This window comes from Ptychodera flava (assembly GCF_041260155.1).
Source record: "Ptychodera flava strain L36383 chromosome 23 unlocalized genomic scaffold, AS_Pfla_20210202 Scaffold_23__1_contigs__length_28996876_pilon, whole genome shotgun sequence".
NCBI classification, from domain to species: domain Eukaryota; kingdom Metazoa; phylum Hemichordata; class Enteropneusta; family Ptychoderidae; genus Ptychodera; species Ptychodera flava.
The window spans coordinates 28,046,048-28,064,011 of record NW_027248277.1 but is presented as its reverse complement, the minus strand read 5'-3'; the positions used below and the strand labels follow the sequence as shown (position 1 = coordinate 28,064,011).

Below are 17,964 nucleotides of genomic sequence, written 5' to 3'. Positions count from 1 at the left end.
CACACAGCCACCTATAAGACAAGCTTCATGTCACTGACAGCATAGCTAAAAAAAAAACTAAAGGAAAAAATGATATCTTAGAAAGTCTGGCAAAATATTGTACTCAGAAAAGTATTTGGTCACTGATCGTCGAACTACTATTGCAACAATCACTCCTGTGGACATTACATTTTTGATAGGTAATATTTGACAGCACAACCAAGCATGACAAACTATGATTATTATCATGCACACCATCTCAGAAATTTGTTACCAATGCTTTAGTATTGACCAACAATGTAATGACACCTGCACTTAAAAGCTCTTTAGATCAAACTGTCCTGTCACCAAATTGATTCAAGGAATGGGGAAATAGATAACGTTGGACAATATATGTTGTTGAGATCAAAAGACCGTAAGTGATGGTGTTTCTGACTTCAAGAACATTACAGGTAAGAAATATGAGAGTATTGAAAACACATCAAATAACTGGAGACTAGAGATAATCATTAGGGAAGGAATCATGAATTTATAACCTAAAGGGTTGTCGGCATTGCTTACAAATAGGAAACAAAATGACAAATTGCTTTGAGTACATTGTAAAAACAATCTTTGAGTACATTGTAAAAGCATCTAACTACCCTATATTAATTCTTTATTGTTCATGCACATGTAATTGTTCACTGATGTATGACTGTTGCCAAAAAATTCAACAGCTTAGCACAATCCTTCCATGGAGTTTCTGTGTTCCCTGACTTACCACACATTTAAATACATGGCCAGCCATCCCCGATCTTACCACTTAAACTAATAATCTTGGAACACATTGACTGGTCAATCTAATCTATGTCAATCTTCTAATATGACTTCAGCACATGTAAATTACAAATATGCCTGTGTTACAGATGCAATTCACATTGGTCTTGATTATAAATGTTTGATATAATGATGGGAGTGTTGAGGAACATTACATGACGGAGTCTAATCTGGCACTAATTGTCCACATCTCATCTATACAACAACACGTAAAATCACTCTTCCAACCTTAAAGTCCACTTTTTGTTACTACGAGGCAATGTGTATCACTTCCTCTAGCTATATAACTGGCAAGGATGAAAGCCAGGTGTGTAGATCCCAAAGCAAACTAAGTCAATTTTTTGTTTGTGCAGTTCAGCCAGCGGCTTATCTTAATACTGGAATCACCTCTTTTACACCTCTGTAAGTACCCTGCCTGTATTATTTCAACTGTGAGGCAAGGTCTTCCGTTTGCAAATCAACAGACAACATTTCCTCCCGCTCAGTCTCAAATTTTATTACTGCTGTCATGTCACCATGGTGGGGTGTTTTCCTAAGGACGCTGCACTAACAAAGGCGATTGTATCATTTTATGGCCTTTGATCTCAGACAATCTGCATCATTTTTGAGGCTACAAATCTTCGAAGCATTGAGTGTTTGCCAGTTCACATTAAACTGGGTGGTCAAAAATCCCCCGACAGACTTGAGTCAAAAGTGTCTCCTCATGAATGTCCATGAACAAGTGACAGGTACATGAACTTGTTTGCGCCATGGTAGCTTTTGATTTTAGGGGATCCCTGACAAACATAACATCAACCATTCCATTTCGTCGAGAGAGTGAAAGTCTGAATAAAGCAAAGGGGAATGTTCTGTATGCAGTACCATCCTGACTGTTCTCAGCAGAACCACCGGTTTCCATAGTGTTATGTAGGTTATTTTCCCCCACACTTATCATGACCTGAGTTCAATTAGTCTAGTACATTCTCAAGGGCACTGTCCTTCATGACCTCACAACCTTGAATTCAATTAGTCATGTTTAGAATGTTCTGGAAATTTCCTGAGTTGTGCAAGAGAGATAATTTTAGAACAGTAATTAGCATGTCAATTAAAGTTCTAGATTGTTCTTATATGCTCTTATGTAAGCACATGGGTATAAATAGGGATTTGCAAAGCTTGCAGTCAGACATTTTGGGATCGTGTCTCTTGTGTGTTACTTCAAATCTTTGGAAACTCCAGCAGTAGTAACTTCAAGACTTTTCAAGACCTTCACTGCCAGGCTGGATTTATACTGTGGACTTTGTGCAACTTCAAACCTGCAAGCCAAAGGACTGTTCACTCATCCGACTGACTGTTACAACTCTGAGACTGGAGCTTTGCCATCCGAGCTGAGATAAGTAGTCTATCCCTGATTTAGCAATTAGTTTTATTTTCCGTAATAAATTTTGTTTTACCTGTAAACTGCTAAGTTCACCCTTTTGTTCGTTTTCTGTGCACGTAACAATAGCTACCATGCTAAATATGGCACAATGTTCAATATCCCCATGGATACCTCGCACATTTCATTCCGTGTAATCTTGTTGCAGAGGTTCAGATGTCCAAACCTCTTGCATCTCAAAATGACGAGAAATTACTGCACTTTTCTGCTATAATCTTTAACTTTGAACAAAAGGGTCAATAGCAGTTCTGAGATATGTCAGCAGACCTATAGTAAATATTCATAATGATGTCCTTTGTAAACAAATGCAGACAAACAACATTGGGACGGCACATGTTAAACGCTGATGGAGAATGATGTCCCAGGTGCAAAACGTGTCCTAAAATTATTCAAACAAGACTTGGCTGAAGTTCAATTAGCTACACATAACAAGTAATTTACAATGACATAGTCCCCACTTGTAACAGGAGTATTAGTCTTGATGGGGCAGGAATAGTGGTGTATATGTTGAGATCTATGGGCACATAGGTCTATGTCATTGTTCCCAATTTGAAACACATGAGGCATGTCTAAGTTATGGTTCTAAATAGGGAAAAAAGATCAGACCTCTAGCTGACAACAAAACTGAAAAACTCGTGGCGTGATTAGGTGTCCCATCATAGCAAATATGAAGGGTGTGGCACTTGTGGTTCCTGAGTTATGGACAAATATGTATATTTGAGGTCAAAGGTCACCGAGGTCGCATGACATTTGTCAAAAATATTGTCTTGATAAGTTATCCCTAAATACCAAAAATCAGACCTCTAGCTCTATTGGCTCGCTCAAAATTAGATATGTGCATTATTAATGAGGTACAAAATGTGGCGTCATAAGGTGTCCCATCATACCATATATATAGGGTGTAGCACTGTGGTTACTGAGCTATGCACAAATATGTATATTTGAGGTCAAAGGTCATTGAGGTCACGTGACATTTTGTCAAAAAAATTGTATTGCTAAGTTATCCCTATATACCAAAAATCAGACCTCTAGCTCTACTGGCTCGCTCAAAATTAGATATGTGCATAATTAATTTGGTACAATATGTGGTGTCATAGGTGTCCCATCATACCATATATGAAAGGTTTAGGACTTGTGGTTACTGAGTTATGGAAAAATATGTATATTTGAGGTCAAAAGTCATTGAGGTCACGTGACGTTTTGTCAAAAAAAATGTATTGCTAAGTTATCCCTACATACCAAAAATCAGACCTCTAGCTCTATTGGCTCGCTCAAAATTAGATATGTGCAAATTAGGGACCGTTCAGTTTTTATGGCCGGGGGGGGGGGGGGAGGGACGGGGCGGCAAAATCCGGGGGGGGGGGGGGCGTCACCGTAATTTTGGAATCCACAAAGGGGGGTTATCGCTTTTTCACTGGTAGGAAAAGGGGGGTCACCACATTTTCAAAAACATAATACCAACAATAAAGTTCACTTTATGCCATGGCCATGATCGACCCTCTTTACGGCAGGCCGCCTTTGGCGGCCCACTACAATAAATATACATTATGTATTACCCATGACCCTCTTAATGGGCAGACGCCTTTGGCGGCCCACTCCAATTAGGTTTACTTCATGCAATGGCCATGATCGACCCTCTTTACCGATGGGCCGCCGCAGGCGGCCACTACAATAAATTGACTTTATGTAATACCCCACGGCAATCTTACCGTAAAATTCCCAATTGAAGCCGCGGCTTGTATCAGAAACATTTTTGAGGGACACCTGGGATCACACACTGAATAACGGTAATGGCCGCGCTCCTTCAGCGGCCCTGTCCTGTAAAGTCTACTTTATGCAATAGCCATGATCGACCCTCTTTACCGGCGTGCCACCTTTGGTGGCCCACTAGAATAAAGTTGACTTTACGTAATGGCCCATGACCCTCTTAACCGGAGGGCTGCCTTTTGTGAACCACTCCAATAAAGTTTACTTTATACAATGTCCATGGACATGAGTTGTCTATGGAAATGAAAGTAAAAAATTACCTTACAGTCGTCCTAATTAACAGACGTTTCAATGGATGTGGCTGAGAAGTTTGTGCACTGGCATCTCTGCTACACGAATAAAGTGCGCCACGTACCGGAGTTCAAATCCAAACCATGCGGGTAAATTTGACATATGGGTTTTGGTTATTTTTCAGGGGGGTCATCAATTTTTTTCATCTGACAAAGGGGGGTCATCTTTTTTCACAAAAAATGCAGGGGGGTCTATATTTTTTTGAACACCAGCGACAAGATTTTGCCGGCCCGCAGGCCGTAAAAACTGAACGCTCCTTTAATGAGGTATAATATGTGGTGTCATAGGGTGTCCCATCGTACCATATATGAAAGGTTTAGGACTTGTGGTTACTGAGCTTGTCGAGGTCAAAGGTCACCAAGGTCACGTGACATTTTGTCAAAGTGTCTGAGATATCTGCGTGAACGGATGGACTCATGGATGGACTCACGGACTGACATGACCCAATCTATGAGCCCCCTGGACTTTATCTGTGGGGACTAAAAACTGTCACTGCATCCTTTTTGCAATATGAATACTATGAGAAACTAAATTTTTATTTTTCTTGGCCTTATACATGGGAGTCTATGGACTGCCTTATACATGGGAGTCTATGGACTTCCTTATACATGGGAGTCTATGGACTGCTTTATACATGGGAGTCTATGGACTGCCTTATACATGGGAGTCTATGGACTGCCTTATACATGGGAGTCTATGGACTGCCTTATACATGGGAGTCTATGGACTGCCTTATACATGGGAGTCTATGGAGGTGAAAACTAAAAAGTCCTCTAACACAGCCAAATTTGATGGCATTGAGAAACAATCAACGTGCATCTGTATGAGGTAAGTAATCCTTGTACCAAGTTTGAACGAAATCGCTCCAGGCGTCTCTGAGATATGAATGGACAGACGGACGCACAGACGGACGCACGGACATGACCAAACCTATAAGTCCCGTGTCCGGGGGGACTATTAAATTACATGTACATTACAATGTTCAGCCAAGAGGATTGTATTGTTGGCTCAAATCAAGTATCTCTCAGTTTGTATTTAATGTTATACATACAAAATATAATTATTCTGTGCTTTTTGGTAAGCATGTTAAATGGACATTTACAACACAAAAACAGCAAGTATTGTTTGTACAGGGTATGTCGGTTATTAGATACATTTGATGATATAACCTTATTCATAAAACAAAATAGGTATTAATGTAAAGTTTTTTGGGTATCAGTTATAGCTTAAAGGCTTTTGAATCATTATCATTGCATTTTACATACAAAAAAATTGAATAATGTTCCAACCTGAATGTGTACAGACAAATATTTAATCATCAGAACTGCTTCTTCATTTTGTTAACTTTTAAATCCACACTGAGTTGGCTTTTATTAGAGGGAATGACTGTTTTACAGAAGTGAAGCATCGATTCGTCAGCTGGCAGTCATTGTATTCCAAATATTCACAATAAATGTGGTTGAACTGCATAGAAAGTCAGTGCCATTTTATAGATTAAAAGGTTACATCCAGAATAATTTTCATAGGTATTATTCATTCACACATTCATCTACATTTTTTGAATGGACAGTATAGAGTAGCCCATAAAATCACAATGAAAAAACCCCAAAACTGAACTTATATGCCATAATGAAGAATATACATGATGTCACTGCGGCCCAAAAGTATGCCTCAGTGTACGGTATTCCGCGAAGCATAATTTCTATCGAATAGCGCTCTCAGCCGGTCGCTATTGACAACGGCAAACATTGTATCAATTTATTTTCTATTCAAAGCCTCATCACGGAGCGATATACATCCGCAATATGCAAATATATCATTAATATTCATAAGCAAGGTATATAATCAGGTGAAACAAAGACACAGTGTCAAACCTTGCCCAGGAACGAGATAGAGACATGGAAGCTGCTCGGCAAGATACTACTACCACGACCTCCAACGTGACGGCTGCGGGTGCTACTTTTGTGCAAGCCCACACACCAACCACTGCTCCAGGCACTGGCCAAGCACAAGCACGGACCTCGACAGCTCAACAGCATGCATCTACTGGGGCAGGAAGGGGTGCTTCACAACCACCGGTTGCAGCTACGTCTGCTGATAACCAGAATTCTGACAATGCTCCGTCGCAGGTATGCAGCATATTGTATTTTGCAAGAGGGTACCATTTTGTATCGATAGTCACCGTTCACTGAACCATTCTTCAAAATGTCTGTATGTGGGGATTAGAATTTGTAGGGGCTGGGTGTCGTTTATGGAATTTATTGAAAGGTCACACCTGTATGTGGGACAGGTGCAGGTTGAATAATGTGTAAATGTTTGTGCCTGCGGCTATGACTCTTTGTTGCGTATCTTTCAAAAGCTTCCTGCTTGGGGTTGCTGCTAGATTTTGCATTCGGCGACTTGCTATTTTACCCTAAAACACTGTACTTTGCTATTGGTTAGGCTGCATTCCTATGGATTTGATGCCACTTTCTTTTTTTTTCATGTTTTTTTTTAATAGACACTCCCACACTCACACGAGCACGCGCGCACACACTCCCACTTAATTTTAATTTACTGCCGTAAGGAACGCTGGAGTACAGCACCATCTTCAGGATGGAGCGGGTGTAACGTGCGGGGGAGTGCTAAACTGGAGGGCACCAAGTAATGACAAGGAGGAATAGTGCTATTGGCGGAGCACTGTAGGTATTGATATAGTAAAAGAGTGCTAAAGGGTGGAGAAGTATAGAATATGACAAGGGAGAACGAGTGCTTGGAGAGCACGGAGTATTGATAAGGTATTAATGGAGAAATTGGAGCACGGAGAATGGATAAGAAAAATGAGTGCCGATTCATGGGGCACCTGTGGGTATTGATAAAGGCAACGTGTATACATGTGGAGGCACCGAAATTGTGGACAAATGAATAAGTAATGAAAGAGTGTCAAAATGAAGGGCACCGGATGTATGAAAAAAAAAATTATCGAGAGCCTCACGAAGGCGTGGTTATTGCATAATGCTGGCCCATACTTTACTCAGAAAGTTGCATGCTGATTGTGCGCAGATGTCATGGCTGGTGACGACTGTAGTCATTGTTATGTAAAAGTTGATGAGGGTCGGTGATTTGTGAACTATGCTTCATTTGATTACCTTCCCCTTTGTGTGTATCTTTCAGATGAAAGATCAAATTGGACAGATCATGAAGAAGGTAGAGAATATGGAAAAGATGGCGGGGACAGCCACAGTAGAAGAAGCCCTTCAAAAGTTAATGGAGATAGCGCAGATGCCAGCGTTTGTGTCCAGACAGCAAATATTGAATGCTCTTAGAACACTCGTAGATAGGGCAACAAGATCAGCTCACTCTAAGTTGGCCCGTTTTAGGGCTGTATTATCGCAATTTGAGGCCAACGATTTTGGCAATGATGCTGGTCGCCTAATTGTGTTATTATTAGGGAATAAAGAGGAAAAGAGAATAGCATCAAAGGTTGCAAAATTTATAAAGAATAGCACGAGCAACAGTAACAACTCTAGATTTCGACCATATCCGGATAGGCGGGCGACTTTCGGAACTCGACGTTCCAAAAAGTTTTTGAGATGTTACGAGTGTGGAAAGATGGGACACTTTGCGAGAGAATGTAATACCAAAGCTAACGAAAATTAGTTAGTTGTAACGAGCAGCTAGGAAGTTAATGTCTATCTTGGCACCTGTAATTTTGTGTAGCAGGATGGATCATTAAAAGGTGTATGAAATTGAAATGATGAGTCACATCTCGTTTATTGTATAGCTGCACCCCTGACAGGGGGGCCTCAAATAGGCCCTTTGCTTTCTGCAACCTGCCATTCGCACGGTCCTGTCCAGGGGCGCCCCCTTGTGAGAGATGTTGAGAGTAATTATTCTGTATGTAATGTCGACTTTCAGTTCCATGTACCTGACTGGGAGATGGAATACACTGTGAACCTAGATGTACCAAAATGTCTCAGCTATGCTGGGTGACCCTAGGGGGCGCCCCTCGGCAGGGCCTTGCTAGCAAACTACCTTGTGTTGAAATGGTGGCCAATGGAGACAACTTTGCAACGCCCAATGATCTCTTCTTTAGAAACCCGAATGAGTTTATAGGGGACGAAGTACAAAAAAACTGGAGACTTGGGATGAACTGGCCGAACTTGTTGGTAATAAAGCAGAAATCTTGAACTGGATAAAACACAAAATCAGCATATCGGACTATTTTGTACATTTAAGGGACGGTTCAAAGGCATGTCATATGACCACGAGTAGCCACCACCTAGAAAATTTTATAACGCAGTTTGTAGTAAATTTGGTGAATTCATAAGAAAAACTGTATGATAGAATAAGATCAGGGGCAGTCTCAGTTTGGGGCAGTGTTGGACGAGATCCTCCTCCTCGCGTGGTTATGCCGATTACTGTGGAACCCACTAAGCTGGGAATGTGTATAGACATGAGGTATCTCAATTTATGGATCAAAAGTATACCTTTCAAGTTGGACACGCTGATAGAAGTCGCCAGATATGTAGAACATAATGATTATCATTTCAAGTGTGACGACAAGAGTGGTTATGACCACATTCTGATTAAACCGTCAGAAAGAACGTATGTAGGTTTTGAGTGGGCGGGTGTATGGTATGTTAATAACACTTTGCCATTTGGTTGGAAACTATCTGCTTATATATACCATACCATTGGGTATTGTGTGACCAATTATGCTAGGTCACTAGGAGTCCCGTGCATCCAATATATTGACGACAGGCATGGGGGAGGTTTGACACCACGGGAAGGTTGTAAGTCTAACACATGGGACCAGTTACAACGTGCGCAAGCCGCAGCCTACATATTATGCAGATTAGTGATACGGGCTGGTTATTTTTTGGCTATAGAGAAAAGTGTTCTGCATCCAACAAAGTCATTAGTCATGTTAGGGTTCACTGTCAATTCAGAATCACAGTCTTTTGCTATTCCTGATGCAAAGAAAGTTAAATTCTTGGAGATAATAGATAGCACATTGTCGCAACGGGCAGTACCATTGTCCGTCGTTCAAAGAATCATGGGGAAGTGTGTCTCTTTTGCTCTTGCTATACCGTGCGCTCGGCTGTATATAAGGCAGATGGCTTTTGCCTGCACTAAAGCCGAAAGAGATGCTAAGATGCTGATACCAGTGCGGGGACTGCTTAAGCAGGAAATCGAGCAGTGGAAAAGTATAATTAAAAAGTCGGGAGAATTTAAGTGGCCGGCTGAGGGCCACATCGGCGTTAAAATATTCACAGATTCCAGTGCATATAAATGGGGTGCAGTCACACATTTAGATGGTAGGAAGATAGAGGTAGGAGATATGTGGGAGAACGACTGGAAAGATGAGCCAATAGTTAGGAAAGAGGCAGAGGCTGTCTTCAGAGCACTCATGGCGATTAAGCAGTATATCAGTGATAGGAGGGTAGATGCGTGTGTCGACGCATTGCCTGTTGTGCAGTCATGGAACGATGGCGTCCCTGGGGCACGAGCGTATGAGCTGAATGAGGCATTAAAACGTATATTCAATTTTTGTTTTGATAATAATATACGTCTCACAATGACACATGTAGCATCCATTGATAATGAAGCCGATGCGCAGTCACGAGACACTTCGCTAAGTAATGCGATGTTGTCGGACGCAGCATGGGCTGGGTAAACAAAGAGTTTGGCCCGCACCAGGTAGATGCTATGGCAAATTATTCCAATAGGAAATTGCCAAGATATGTGTCTCAATTTGGCCAAATTGGATGTATAGGAACAAATTTCTTCCAGCACAATTTTGATCAGTGTGAACACATTTATGTGTACCCACCATTCATGTTGGTACCAGCAGTACTTAGGCATATCATTAAGAGCAAACTTAAGGCTACGGTTATAGTACCACGATATCGTTTCTTACAATCTTATTGGCCACTGGTAAGATGTCACGTGGGAAGGGTAGAAAAGTTGGCAAACCGAGGAGACAGAAATGTCATAATGGCCCCCTCGCGTAAAGGATATGTTGATTGTTCACTTCCTTGTGATTTATATGTAATGTCTTTCGAGCAGTATTGAACCCCTCTAAATAGACAAGGGTCTTTATTGTTGGATAAGTTATTGGTTATGGCGATACATGAAGAAGCAACTAGCTTCTCTACTGTAGAATATAATTGTATTCTGTATAGCAGAAAACGATATTAAGGAATTAAAATTGTTTATCATCTGAGGACGTTCCTTTGATTTCTTGTACGTAGATATGCTGGATATGTGGAAGTATGAATCACCCCCTTCTAAAATCATGTAGAATGTGCGGGTCAGCTATTATGAGGACACGAGACACAGAGGATGATCAGCCTATTAATGTGGAGGACATTGATCAACGTATTAACGACTTACTGGGAGAAAAGTCTGCCTATGAGACTCAGAAAGACAGACTTATTCAGCAATTTGAGTCATTTTTAAAGAGTCTACCCACACCAAAATCTGTTGTTTCGGCGAGTCCACAGGATGTAGTGCGGTTTCTTGTGTTCAAAGACAAGGACTCTAGGACGCAAGTCCACCGCTACAATTGTCAGTTTCTAGGGCGGTTCGGCCATGTTTCGTGTGGATGCCCAAAACGACTGAGGGCTGGTACAGTGAAAAACATTGTATCTAAATTATCCTCCTTTTATCAGGCTATGCAAAGAGAAGGTAAAGAAGGCGGGGAGAATCCGGCTACCTCTATAATGGTTCAAAGGTATGTAAAAAAGATGCAAGAAGAACAGGCTAAAGCCCACATAACCGGAAAGCAAGCAAAACCACTGTTCTGGCCCAAGATGGAAAGTGTGTTTGACTACATTCTCGAGAAGATGAAAACAGCGCTATCAGCAGCACACCTCTATATGTTTGCGAGGGATCTCGCTTTTCTGAAAATATTATTTTTTTCGGGTGATAGAGCGGGTGATTTGGGGCAAATTAAAACACAAGAAATTCTACGTTTTCCAGATAATTCGGGCATGATCTTCAACCATACGTTTGGAAAGACTTTACGGGGAGCTGGGACAAATATGTTTGCCATAAAGAGATGTCGGAACATTCGAATTTGTCCAATCAATACCTTAGAACAATATGTCGATCTTGCGGGAACACTAGGCATCTCATTGAACACAGGGTACCTTTTTCGACCAACAACCCCTGCAGGGCAAGTAGAAAACAAGCCCCTATCATCTCAACTTATGTATCAAAGATTGAAGTCATACCTTCAAGAGTTGAATATGGATGAGGGTGAAACGCCACACAGCCTCAGAAGTACGTGAGCCATAACCATGTCTCTCACTGGTGCTAGTATACAGCAGGTTATGGACCACATTGGCTGGCGATCAGAGGCATCAGCAAATCATTATACTAAATTGCTAACAGTGTCGGGGGTAGGAACTGCTGCTAATAAAATGAGGGAAGTAGTCGATAGTGTCCCCGAAACAACTGTTTACGAAAATATGGACAAGCTTACTGGGTTTACAGTGGCTTTCCACCCAAATACATAATGTTAGTAAACACAACATGAGAGAAAGCATAAATGTAATTATGTCTTGGATAATCGCAATAAAGTGATTAAAAGTTTTTGGGCAACGTTTTATGCATATGGATAATGCTTTATATGATAAGGCGTTTAGGTTAAGACCAGCTATGCGAAATGAGCTTTGAGTTAAGGAGTGAGTCTTTAGTGAAGGTATGGGATGAAGTGTGAGGAAATTGAAATGCATGGTGTAAGATTTGGAGGATTGGAGAAAGAAGTAATGGGTGAAAAAATGGAAAACGACAGCAGGGATGGGAACAATGAACATCTCGATCCCAATCCTTAACAATAGAAATATCCTTGAGCGGAGTGATGAGGCTTTAAATACTATATTATTCAAAGCCTCATCACGGAGCGATATACATCCGCAATATGCAAATATATCATTAATATTCATAAGCAAGGTATATAATCAGGTGAAACAAAGACACAGTGTCAAACCTTGCCCAGGAATAGAGGATAGAGAGTAAGGAAAGCGACAGGGCACTCTGAGCAGCTAAACACTGTCCAATGAAAAGAGAGTACCAGGGATAGGCGTTCGATGAAGAATGGCCTTTAATTTCCCCTCCCACCCACCCGACCTATGGGAACACTTCGCTTAAGGATTACCACAATGAACATCTCGATCCCAATCCTTAACAATAGAAATATCCTTGAGCGGAGTGATGAGGCTTTAAATACTATATAATAGATTATCGATCGAAAATCTGTTTGGGCGCCGCTTGTGCCGGGCGCTCGTGTGTTGAGGTCACGTCATAAACAATTCCACAATAACCCATATATTGACTTATACACTTTAACATCAAGGTATCTGGTGGTTTCCTGTACCGAAATTAAATCAACGACAACTTTTTTCAGTTTTGTTGATACTATTACGTACGTTTCAGCACATTAAATTTTGGCGCACCTCGGCGTAGTTTGGCGCCATTGTGAACGGGGAACTACACGCGAGTGAGCGAGACAACAATGTATCAATTTCGGACAAAAGGATATCGATCGATAACGTTCACTGCACGATTACAGTGGAGACTCTACGCCCGTTCGCCTCTCTTCTGTGTTATTTTTGCAGTTTTCTGGAATTTCATAGTTTATATTCGCCAAAATTTGGTATAAATTACAACAACCTTACTGGTATTTGGTCTTTACAATTTAAGAGATGCTAACTGATTGAAATGGGTCAATATTAGACCCTGATTCTGCATATGCAAACGCCGTAAGATCGCCATTTTATTGAGGGTAAGAGCAAAAATTCAGCGATCGGAAAAGTAAAATGCAAGTAAAACAAGTTTCGTCGAGAAATTCAAAAAACTAAAACGACAGCAATTTTGTATATATATCAAGGAATCACCGTGCCACTTTTCACTATAATTGGTTCAGAATTGAGAAATTTGAACGAGCGATAGTTGTACGGTCTGTTCAGTACATAAAACGCCATTGTTTTCTATGGGAAATCGAACAGATTAGACACATCGTAAAATGAAAAATACATCTGAAAAAAACCGTTGGTTTAACTTTTTCATTTCGCTGTTATTTTTTATAATATTTGGTATGACACATATCATGAAGGGTAACTAAAACTCTATGGTTTTAATTTTTTTAGTTTCCCTCTTATTTTTATGAAATGACGAGTTGAAGATCGTTTTGCTGTTGACTGTGTTTTTACTTGATTTTGCATATGTCTCTTATCGCTTACGTATTTTTGGAATTCCCTTGTGAAATTCTTCCCAAAATAAGAGCAGCATATACGGGAAATAGGACCTGTTGCTCTTTCATTAAGATTTAGATGTGCAGCAAGGAAATACGGCGAAATTTTCAACATGACGCGGGAGGTGAAATTGACTCTCTGAACGCGCACTCCACGTATGTGTGGCGAAAATTCGGGACGCTATTACCGTACAAAATGGGGCGCCTTTGGGCCGTAGTGTGTGTTCTGAGCAAAAATAAAACATATACCCTATCGCCCACCTTTTTTCATATGGCCATGCACATATCATTCCAGCCATGATATTTCAAGGTAAACATTAAAATATGGATGTTAAAGGTTATCATTTTTATGTTCCCGAACCACATTTTCAAAATCCAAGTAAACAAAGTAAATAAGGAAAATAGCTGCCACTGTCCCCTACGATGTGATGTTACCAGCAAAAAAAGTTGGAGGGCCGGCTGTCAGGAACAAGGATATTTTGGTAAATAAATAGAGAAGTACTGAGTGGAATCTTGTAGTGAGTGGAATCCTATCGCAGGTCTGTTGTAGCTCTTGCCGTCTTTTTTGTACAAGTACGGGAAAAATATGAACAAGTTATATACAATGACAATTGAGAAATGGTTGGTGTAATTAACCAATCTTAAGTCAATATGATGCTCATGAAGAAAAGAAATTAGAGTACCAAAGACCTGTCTACGACTGATGCCCAAATAGGAATGTATTGTTAACATGATAGAGACATTAGTATGAATGGGATGGGGATAAAATGTCCTTTTAGCAAGTTGGACAGAATTAGGTATGTAATGCACTGGCCTGTGAAACGTCTAAATTTGCAAGGAACTGGCAAAGCATGTCAGAGATATGGCTCTTGACATGAAAAATCAGAACACCAGATATGAGCCAAAACAAAACCAAACCTTGCACAACATAATGTATGAGGCAAAGCTGAGTACATTATAGAGTGCAAAGTTTGCTTGAGTCCATTATGGGCCGGGAGGGGGTACATTATTGCTATTATTTTATAGTTTTGGCAATGCCAGTGAATTTGTAGATGTAAAAAACAAATACAAAAAGAAATTTAAACAGAGTTTGAAGCCAGTGAGCATCGTCCAACATGATTGGCCCTGAATCTGTATACTGTATACCGGTATATTTACACGCACTCCACACTACACTGTACTGCACACACACGTTCAACACAAAAAATGAGCAGCACTTAAACGGTTCAATTTGGAAATAAAACACTATGTATTTTTGAAGGAAATGAAAAAGGAATTGCATCCCTACCGTCTATATCAAACTTGAAACATCACCTTTCAATCTTTCAATATCATGCCATTAAAAATGTCAACAAGGTGAAATGCCAGACATAAAGAAAACCGAATGTTCATGCATCGACATCAGCATGATCAGCGAGCTGCATGGTATCAGCTGATCAATATGATCATTATTATGTTGCTAGTAGTACAGCATTCAATTGCAGACGATATCAACAGAGTTCAACAATGTTATTTAAATGTTTATATTTCATTCATAATTGTCCATAAATGTTATTTTCGATGGCTACTTGATTTCGAGGAATTGGAAAACTTGACGTAAATGGGTGCTTGAAAGATACAGTTGACAAACATACTTGAGGGTCTCTGTAGCAATATGGAGAACAAGGCTAGGTGAAACCACAGACAATATGAGAAAAAAAATGATGAATGAAAGTTGTCTCCGATCACAGTCAGTGCATGAGAACTAGGTGGTTGAGATGTAGATCAACAGAGAGTCCACGGTCATCATGAGTGTTGGCAGTAGCTGACCTTTGACCGAGCCTTTGAATGGCTCTGTAGTAATTTCCGTAGACACTTCCGGTCTAGGTTGAGGACAGTTGCCGTTGTTGGCCCGTTTACTTTATGGCTGGTTCAAGTAGCCTTTCATGCTATCATTTACATGGCCAGTAACATACATTATATGCCATGTGTCAAACCCAGTATCGTCTAGGAGTTTGCACGCCTATTTAGTTCTGTTTCACCTATACATCAATGAAGCGAGCCATGCCGTAAACAATGTAGTACTGGTAATGGTACAGTGCTCTGCATGCAGCATATCAGACAGCCGATGGGCACTGCATGCTGAGCACGAGCCAGACAGAGCAGACGATGTGTGCATGCGGGTGGAAAAAATGATAAATCGTACAGTAAGACATTATTATTGTGTATTACATGGTTCATCCAATACTTTCCCTCCTTTTAAATGAGCAGTCCTTTTTTCGTTTAAAAAAAACTTTAGTGTTATGTTTGCTGTGAGGCCCCAATGCTGAATAATCAGATATATTATCAGTAATAAAATGGGGATATGATGTCACAAAATTCACTGGTATTGACAAAGTTATATATAGTTAAGCAATAAAGCACACCCAGTGATGGTATACCATGAGATTTTGACCAGTTCACGACATATATGCATGAGCGATAGCCAGTGCATATTTGAAGTGAACTGGTCAAAATCGAGTGGTACACCGTCGCTGGGTGTGATTTATCGCTATATCATATACCCATGCCCATATTGCTACATCCTAGTGACGTTCACCGTAAAATATCAGCCGTGATATTTCACGGTAAACGTCGAGATATGCACAATGAACGTCATCAGTTTTAGAGTTTTCCCGAACTACATAATTTAGCAGCTTGTTGGAAAACAATGTAAACAACAAAATGGCTGCCGCTCCCCGCCTGTGAAGCGATGTCGCCGACGTAAAACTTGAAGGGCTTCGAGGAACACGGATATTTCTGATTGCAAAATACGGAAATAACATGTTGAGTGTTGAAATGTTTTCCCCATGGTATTTTGGGGGTCAAGTTCTAGCAAACATTCTGCCGTTAGCACGGCGCCCGCACTGTGCAGGGGCTCCCCCGAACAGTTAGTGAGCGGCGTGGTGTGACAGGATGTCGCGCACACGACGACTGTTGCCTGGCAACTCTCAGGGTAAACTAACAAAATGGCGTCCCCTCTCCGTGCGAGCTCCGTGCCGTACGACGATCGAAATCAGGATAGATTTTAAGATGAGCACACTTTTGATTGGTAACAATTGTAATAGCATATTGCACCTTAAAAATTTAGTTCTGTATGACGATTTTTGTATTCCGGTGTCTTTCTTCTTTGGTTTCATTGAGATATGGACGACTTGCAGCGATGTCGCGCGTGATGTTGACAGCTGCGTCGTATACTTTATGAATGAAGCCAGTTCACATAAATATTCTGATATTTATGCGCAAGGCGTAATAAAGTAAAGCCTCAAAATTTATGGTTTTTCGTTCTAGTAGTAAAATTATGGGCATGGGTATGTGATTAATCGGTCATTACCCAATATTGCCTGTTCCTTGTGTCATTTGTGCTGCGTCAGACACTCGACTTCGTCTCGTGTCTGACGCAGCACAAATGACACTCATGCTGATACGACACAGGAACAGGCGATATTAGGTAATAACCTCTAAATATCATAACGGTGTATTGAAATTCTGGCGCGGAATGTCATAAATTGACTTTATGTTGCTCAAGCTGAGAGCTTGTGCGCATGTCAGCCGTGGTATATCGCCAATATACCAAGGTTCTTTTCGAGTCTCGACAAATCAGATCCCTGTATTTGCACCATCAATATACTGATATGATATATAATATCCAATATTGCCTGTTTCTTGTGCCACATCAACATTCATGTTATTTGTGTTGTATGACACTGTACACTTTGCGTCATATTGTATCTGACAAGGACAAATGATACTATTTCTGATACAACAAAGGAACAAGTGATATTGTGTATTAAGCTCGGAACATGAATCCTTTCTCCTGTCAATATATGAAATCGCCATATTTCCAAGATGACATTAGTGACTAAAAAATTGGAAAACTGAATGTCCATATAAATGTACTGCAGTGTCACTTTAAAAGCCCTATCTATGCAAATTTACATTGCTGAAAAGTATTAGAGTCATATGATATTTTGTGAATGTTGGACAGCTGCTTCCTTACCTTTTTTTCCTTGACTTTAGAGTCCCCTGTGTCCATTGATGAACCAAAAGCCTCAGAAGTACCCTTCCTTCTATCTTTCCAACCAATGTCTTCATCTGTCGCTGTATCTCTGGAAAATTTATCTTTGGTGTCCTTGGTTCCTGTAAATTTTGGATCTCTTGAAGTCAACTCCCTAGTCATTGGACCTTCCATTGCCGTAGCAGTATCCTGCACCTCAGTAACAACTTTGTTACTTTCTGCCATCTTTGTATTTTCCCTTGTTCTTTCTGTTGTTGTTTCTGTTTTACTTTGCCCTGATTTAGTGTCTCCAAGTTCTGTCTGTTTTTGGTCAGTCACACTCTCGTCCACATTGGTATCTAGAACAGTGCCTGAACCAACCAGACTCAAGTCATCCAAAGGAACCTGCATACGGTACAAAGTTTCAAAGAAATCAAATAA

General features: G+C 40.6%; 2 protein-coding genes across 2 annotated transcripts in view; one reads left to right on the top strand and one right to left on the bottom strand.

Moving 5' to 3' along the window:
• The first annotated feature begins 6,041 nt into the window (after positions 1-6,041).
• On the top strand, positions 6,042-8,001 carry LOC139124203 (uncharacterized). Its single transcript, XM_070690340.1, has 2 exons — positions 6,042-6,396; positions 7,421-8,001. Exons 1-2 carry the CDS (start codon positions 6,166-6,168, stop codon positions 7,904-7,906), a joined length of 717 nt encoding a protein of 238 aa, XP_070546441.1. The 5' UTR covers positions 6,042-6,165; the 3' UTR covers positions 7,907-8,001.
• Positions 8,002-17,497: 9,496 nt separating this feature from the next.
• LOC139123702 (uncharacterized) overlaps positions 17,498-17,964 on the bottom strand; it is a 190,979-nt gene continuing 190,512 nt past the window's right edge. Inside the window, exon 12 of the mRNA XM_070689865.1 lies at positions 17,498-17,762. The gene's annotated coding sequence lies outside the window, so the exon portion shown is untranslated. The remainder of the gene's footprint in view (positions 17,763-17,964) is intronic.

Coding starts and splice junctions, on each gene's coding strand:
- LOC139124203 (XM_070690340.1), top strand. CDS start 6,166: ATGGAAGCTGCTCGGCAAGATACTACTACCACGACCTCCAACGTGACG. Junction 6,397..7,420: donor CTGACAATGCTCCGTCGCAG/GTATGCAGCATA, acceptor TGTATCTTTCAG/ATGAAAGATCAAATTGGACA.